The 7517-nt window shown below is 55.3% G+C and overlaps 1 protein-coding gene across 1 annotated transcript in view; it reads left to right on the forward strand.

Moving 5' to 3' along the window:
- The window catches only part of LOC142656106 (3-oxoacyl-[acyl-carrier-protein] reductase FabG-like), an 8615-nt gene extending 2316 nt beyond the window's left edge, over positions 1–6299 (forward strand). Inside the window, exons 2-8 of the mRNA XM_075830993.1 lie at positions 98–268; positions 650–828; positions 2296–2389; positions 4538–4607; positions 5214–5250; positions 5958–6021; positions 6105–6299. Of these exons, the coding sequence (XP_075687108.1) occupies positions 98–268; positions 650–828; positions 2296–2389; positions 4538–4607; positions 5214–5250; positions 5958–6021; positions 6105–6263 (774 nt within the window). The 3' untranslated portion in view covers positions 6264–6299. The remainder of the gene's footprint in view (positions 1–97; positions 269–649; positions 829–2295; positions 2390–4537; positions 4608–5213; positions 5251–5957; positions 6022–6104) is intronic.
- The last annotated feature ends 1218 nt before the right edge of the window (positions 6300–7517 follow it).

Genomic DNA, 7517 nt, shown 5'->3' on the forward strand with positions numbered 1-7517 from the left:
AGATGTGGGGCCCCCGGATCACGTCAGGCGGTAATTGGAGGCGTCTTCCTCTTGCGTTTGGTCTCGTTGACGCCATTTCTTTTCTCACGCTCTCCAGGTGGTGTCTCTGCGGGGTAAGGTGTGTCTGGTGACTGGAGCCAGCTCTGGGATTGGCGCCGGCACTGCGTTGCTCTTTGCCCGTCTAGGGGCCCGGTTGGCCCTTAATGGAAGAAATGAAGAGAAACTAAATGAGACGGCCAGAGGCTGCGAGGAGTTCTGTGACCAGAAGGTGACGTTCCATCTATAGCATCGCCCATTAAAGGGGTTTCCAGGATTTGGAGATCGGGTCAGCATTTTTTCCAGAACAGCGCCACGTCTCTCCTTGGCTGTGCCTGGTATCGCAATATTCCCTTGAATGGGGACACGACCATGAACAAGTGCGGCGCTGGTTCTGAGATAACAGTAGATTATTCCCCTAACGTGGAGGTCGCTTCATTCCGCAGCCATTACGGCTTCCACATCATATTTCTGGTGTGAAATCTCACAGCTGGGGGCGCTGTTGCATTATTGTTTACAGGAAACCTTTACTGTTGGGGTAGTGGTAAGAAGTGGTACTGCAAGGGACATACTTTCCACCTGTGCAGAATATTAACCCTTCCCTTGTCCGCAGCCTCTGCTGCTTCTGGGAGACCTGACGGATGAAGCGTTCCTCCGGGGGATGGTGGAGCAGACAGTGACGCACTTCGGACAGCTGGACGTGCTGGTGAACAGCGGGGGGATATTGACCATGGGGACTATTGAGAACACGTCTCTGGAGGACTACGACCGCATGATGAATGTTAACACCCGGTGAGTTATACACTCCATCATGTGACGCCCTCACCACCAGTCATGTGACACCCTCACCACCAGTCATGCGACACCCTCACCACCAGTCATGTGACACCCTCACCTATGGTCATGTGACGCCCCCTCCCCACTGTTCATGTGACACCTTCCGGCCTCTTCTCTGTTATTTAAAACTGCATGAAAAAAAATTATGTAAAAACGACCGCAATATTTAAATGTAAGATGTGTTTTTCCTGACGTTGGAAATCAGACAGGCCTAGAACAACAGACCTAGAACAACAGGCCTTGGACAACAGACCTAGAACAGCAGACCTAGAACAACAGGCCTAGGACAACAGACCTAGAACAGCAGACCTAGAACAACAGACCTAGAACAGCAGACCTAGAACAGCAGACCTAGAACAGCAGACCTAGAACAACAGGCCTAGAACAACAGACCTAGAACAGTCCTAGAACAACAGACCTAGAACAGCAGGCCTAGAACAGCAGGCCTAGAACAAGAGACCTAGAACAACAGTCCTAGGACAACAGACCTAGGACAACAGACCTAGAACAGCAGGCCTAGAACAGCAGGCCTAGAACAACAGGCCTAGAACAACAGTCCTAGGACAACAGGCCTAGAACAGCAGACCTAGAACAACAGGCCTAGAACAGCAGACCTAGAAAAGCAGACCTAGAACACCAGGCCTAGAACAGCAGACCTAGAACATGCTGCGCTTTGAATAAATCCCCGTAACACTACGAGCCATAACGCAGTATATAAAGCCTTCATTATATTTGACACTAGACTCCCGGTAACTTCTCGCCGCAGTGTTTTTTTTAGGGAAAAACGAGCAATTTATTTTTTAAAAAAAGCATCAAAACCCGTAAATACTGCGTGTGAACCCAGGCTTACCGCTCAGGCGCGGTTTGTACGTGTGGCGAGTGCGGTCTCACGTGTCAGCGCGGAAAATGAGGTGACTCTGCTGCCGCCTCTGATGGGTTCAGTAGTCGCTGTACAGTATGACTACTCAGCTCCTGCGGGTTATCTATTGCAGCAAAATGAGGTCTGCTCCACCTGTAACTGGTCCGGTATGGGTCACATGACACTTTATTAGTCTCCTGCGCTGACATCACCGCCGGGGAATAACATGTTTCACCTTCGGCCGTTTCCTTATAATAAGTGTTTCTGGGAAAGTTGGGTGTCATGGCCGCCATGGCTGGTTGGGGCCCTCAGATTTCTCATGAAGCGCCGGTCTGACCAGTTCTGCGCTGACAATCTGATATTCGTGACGCTGGGAAAACCAGACGACCCCTGTGGAAAGTGTAATGGCGGCCACATTGTCACCCACTGTCCCAGATATATCACTGAACAAGTGACAGGAGACTCCAGGACGGGTATTTTCTGGGGATCTTATGATTTTGGGGGACATTCTCTGTAGCAGGACGGGGGTAACAGTGAAATAACTCCTTCTGTCCCCCCTCCAGGTCCCTCTTCTACCTCACGCAGCTGGCCGTACCGCATCTCATCAAGACCAAAGGAAACATCGTGAACATTTCCAGCGTCAACGGACAGAGATCAGTGAGTGTCAACAGTTCTATACCTGCCAGACCGTTCCTCACCTGCCCCGCCCCCTCAGACCGTTCCTCACCTGCCCCGCCCCGCCAGACCGTTCCTCACCTGCCCCGCCCCCTCAGACCGTTCCTCACCTGCCCCGCCCCCTCAGACCGTTCCTCACCTGCCCCGCGCCGCCAGACCGTTCCTCACCTGCCCCGCCCCATCAGACCGTTCCTCAGCTGCCAGGCCCCTCAAACCGTTCCTCACCTGCCCCGCCCCCTCAGACCGTTCCTCATCTGCCCCACAACACCAGACCGTTCCTCACCTGCCCCGCCAGACCGTTCCTCACCTGCCCCGCCCCGCCAGACCGTTCCCCACCTGCCCCGCCCCGCCAGACCGTTCCTCACCTGCCCCGCCCCGCCAGACCGTTCCTCACCTGTCCCGCCCCGCCAGACCGTTCCTCACCTGTCCCGCCCCGCCAGACCGTTCCTCACCTGTCCCGCCCCGCCAGACCGTTCCTCACCTGCCCCGCCAGACCGTTCCTCACCTGCCCCGCCAGACCTTTCCTCACCTGCCCTGCCCCCTCAGACCTTTCCTCACCTGCCCCGCCCCCTCAGACCTTTCCTCACCTGCCCCGCCCCGCCAGACCTTTTCTCACCCGCCCCGTCAAATCGTTCCTTACCTGTCCCGCCCGCCAGACCGTTCCTCACCTGCCCCGCCCCATCAGACCGTTCTTTACCTGCCCCGCCCGACTGTTCTTCAACTGCCCCGCCCCGTCATACCGTTCTTCACCTGCCCCGCCCCGTCATACCGTTCCTCAGCTGCCCCGCCCCGTCATACCGTTCCTCACCTGCCCCGCCCCGTCATACCGTTCCTCACTTGCCCCGCCCCGTCATACCGTTCCTCACTTGCCCCGCCCCGTCATACCGTTCCTCACTTGCCCCGCCCCGTCATACCGTTCCTCACTTGCCCCGCCCCGTCATACCGTTCCTCACCTGCCCCGCCAGACCGTTCCTCACCTGCCCCGCCCCGTTAGACCGTTCCTCACCTGCCCCGCCCCGTTAGACCGTTCCTCACCTGCCCCGCCCCGTTAGACCGTTCCTCATCTGCCCCGCCCCGTCAGACCGTTCTTCACCTGCCCCGCCCCGTCAAACCGTTCCTCACCTGCCCCGCCCCATCAGACCGTTCCTCACCTGCCCCATCAGACGGTTGTCCGGGTCATCATTTATCAGTCAGTATTTTGGGTGTATTCAGACATTGATTTCAGTTGACTGTGCTATTGTTTCCGGCAAAACGACGCGTCCGGTGCACAACAGAGACAAACGGAAACCACGGCCACCGGATCCGTCACCACTGAAATCAATGGTGATGGAAATGGAAACTTCTGTCAGTTTGTGTCTGTTCAGGGTCCCGTTCTGGCGGAAAGCTTTGATGGAACGTCAGAACGGGACCCCAGCGCAGATGTGAACGAGGCCGAATAACAGAAACATTTATAATAAATAGTAACCAGTGGGGACGGGAAGGCTCCTTAAAGGGATACACAACCAAATATCGCACGCCGGAATATTCTCCCGTGTTCTCCCCTTCACCAACACGAGGCGGATGACCTGACTCCCACCTACAGCTGATTATTTCTCCTCAGCCGGGGGTCCCAGCCCCCCAGGAGCCCACATCTGGCTGTAACTTCACCGAACGCCAGGAACGCACAGAAACATTTTCCCTTCATGGATTTCCGGTCACTTTTTCTCTTTCCAACACTCCTGGTCTCCAGAGACCCATCACCTGCCACGTCCGACCCTTCACACGAGACCCCCTTATACGTAAAGGAGCCGGTGGGAACTTCTTTGTCCCCTGCTGGAAGGCGTCTGTCTCTCTCTCTCCCGGGTTTACCCTTTATAAAGCTGCTTAATCCCACCCGCCTGTTATTGGAGCCCCCGCCAGCGATCTTACTGACCACCAGCCCATTATAACCCCCTCTAGTGGCTGCTACACATAATAATCCCTATAAACCCCGGTGCTCATGAATCCCCCCCCCCCCAGCCTGTGCCTCGCTACGTGACTGACGACTCCTTCCCTTGTTACATTGTTACAGTGTATTCTTCTTCTGATATTTGCTCCACCCCTTCTGACCCCGCCCCCTTCTTGACCCCTCCCCCTGCGGTTGTCTTTCAGTTCCCCGGGGTCCTGGCCTATTGTATGTCCAAGTCCGCGGTTGACCAGATGACCAGATGTGCAGCTCTGGGTGAGTAACATGGGGGGGGGGAGGATCTGCGGAGATAGACACGCCCACAAACTGGCTGATACCAGCGAGTACCAGCACTTGTACCCGTAACCACTGCTTCTATGGTCAGAAAATGATTGGTTTGGACGTCTGTCAGACGGGTGTCATGATTTTCACGAATTCGCCGCCATCGCAGCGTCTACGTATTCCCCGTTCACCCGGATCCGTTTTATATTATTTCATGTTTAGAGAAACTTTCCAACCGTGATAATAACGCAGAGCGCTCGTCTGACTGGCGGTAAATATTGGCGTCTACATCCGTTGATTCTCTGTGAGGCGGCGGTAATGGTCGCGATTCGCCTGAAGTGCCGTTTTTGCAGGACTCTCCGTTCTCGCCGGCTGTACGTATATTTTGCGCGCTGCCGCTGTAATGAGGGCGATTCATGTGTCACGATGTTACAGCCGCCACGCAACGTTTTACAGATGATTAAATAACACCGCGCGTGTTTCATTCACCGTCTTGTCGCGTTCTTTCCGTTTTTCTTGCGCGCACGCACGTTATTTATGATCCAGTATTATTTTTGCTGAACGCTGCGCTGACTGAATTTTCTCTCTTTTCCGGCTCAGAGTTGGCGAGTAAACAAGTTCGGGTGAACGCCGTCTGGTGAGTGGAAACAAAACAAATTCAATGTCCAGGTTGGCACCCAGTTATAATTATACTCCAGTCACAACCAGAGCTGCAATGGTAATCCTGCTAGTTCCTGACACGTGGATTCCATCAGCCTCACTGACGTGTTCCTGACGCCTCCGCTGAAGAACTCGCTGTAATAAACATCTCACGTCCCACAATGCAAAGTGTCAGAGCTTGTTCCTTGCAGACATTGAATCAACAAGGATATTGTCTCAGAAGTGTTGTGAGTGCAGCTCTGGAGTATAAAATATGATATAACCGTGGAATTGTGACTGGAGTATTAGACATATAACAGTAGGCCTGTGACTGCAGCTCTGGATGTGACTGGAGTATTAGACATGTAACGGTAGGCCTATGAGTGCAGCTCTGGATGTGACTGGAGTATTAGACATATAACAGTAGGCCTGTGACTGCAGCTCTGGATGTGACTGGAGTATAAGACATGTAACGGTAGGATTGTGAGTGCTGCTCAGGATGTGACTGGAATATTATGTAGGATTGTGTGTGCAGCTCTGGCTGTGACTGGAGTATAAGACTTGTAACGGTAGGATTGTGACTGGATTTCCGGCACTTTATGGGATTTCTCTCAGTGGTGTCCAGAGGCGGCGCGCAGCTTTACGGCTGACACTATGATAGAGCTGGATAGATAATTCCTTGTGTCTCTCGGTTGTGTCCGTCAGTCCGGGGGTCATTATAACGGAGGTGCACCGGCGCGCGGGCCTGGACGAGGAGCAGTACACTCAGGTACGCGGCGCTCGCTTCCCCTTCCCCTGATTTTCTCGCTGTTTTGGTGGTTTCTGATCGTTGTTCTTCTCCCCTCTATGAAGTTTCTGCAGCGCACCCAGCACACCCACGCCCTGGGGCGGCCCGGCACCGTGGACGAAGTTGCCCGGACAATCTCCTTCCTGGCTTCAGACGCTGCGTCTTTTATCACAGGAGTCACCATGCCGGTTGACGGTGGACGCCACGCCATGTGCCCGAGATAACACCGTATATACTAATAAAGATCTGAGAGTAACGTGTCCGTGTGAGAGGGGTCATCACTAAGCACACGGGGTGCAGCGGCCTTGTGTAGGGGGACGGGGTGCAGCGGCCTTGTGTAGGGGGACGGGGTGCAGCGGCCTTGTGTAGGGGGACGGGGTGCAGCGGCCTTGTGTAGGGGGACGGGGTGCAGCGGCCTTGTGTAGGGGGACGGGGTGCAGCGGCCTTGTGTAGGGGGACGGGGTGCAGCGGCCTTGTGTAGGGGGACGGGGTGCTATATAGTCCTGGGATAATGAGTGTGTATGTAGCCACCAAACAGCCATGCAGCATCCTTATTTACAGCGCCCAATAGTGCCATACATTGCCCATATAGTGTCCACATAAACCAAACAACCCACAAAGCATCATATTTGTCCCCACAGAGACGTGTATCACCCACATAATGCCAAACTGTGCCCACTGAGTGCCATACAATAGTCATACAAATCCCAACGAAGCAGAACTGCCCACATAGTGCTAAACTGTGCCCCTCTCCCCCCGTATAGTGCCCCTCTCTTCCCGCATAGTGCCCCTCTCTTCCCGCATAGTGCCCCTCTCTTCCCGCATAGTGCCCCTCTCTTCCCGCATAGTGCCCCTCTCTTCCCGCATAGTGCCCCCCTCTTCCCGCATAGTGCCCCCCTCTTCCCTCATAGTGCCCCCCTCTTCCCTCATGGCGCCCCTCTCTTCCCGCATGGCGCCCCTCTCTACCCTCATGGCGCCCCTCTCTACCCGCATGGCGCCCCTCTCTTCCCGCATGGCGCCCCTCTCTACCCGCATGGCACCCCTCTCTTCCCGCATGGCGCCCCTCTCTACCCTCATGGCGCCCCTCTCTTCCCGCATGGCGCCCCTCTCTACCCGCATGGCGCCCCTCTCTTCCCGCATGGCGCCCCTCTCTACCCTCATGGCGCCCCTCTCTTCCCGCATAGTGCCCCCCTCTTCCCTCATGGCGTCCCCCTCTTCCCTCATGGCGTCCCCCTCTTCCCTCATGGCGCCCCTCTCTTCCCTCATGGCGCCCCCCTCTTCCCTCATGGCGTCCCCCTCTTCCCTCATGGCGCCCCTCTCTTCCCGCATGGCGCCCCTCTCTACCCTCATGGCGCCACTCTCCGCATAGTGCCTGAGTTTTGTTGTTATTTTTTTCAGCCATTATTTGCATTTATGGAGTTATTGTTTGGTCACAGAGTCACCCAGGCTTCATGGAAATGCACAGTCCCATCCCTCCT

The sequence above is a fragment of the Rhinoderma darwinii genome, chromosome 6 (genome assembly GCF_050947455.1).
Source record: "Rhinoderma darwinii isolate aRhiDar2 chromosome 6, aRhiDar2.hap1, whole genome shotgun sequence".
NCBI classification, from domain to species: Eukaryota; Metazoa; Chordata; class Amphibia; order Anura; family Rhinodermatidae; genus Rhinoderma; species Rhinoderma darwinii.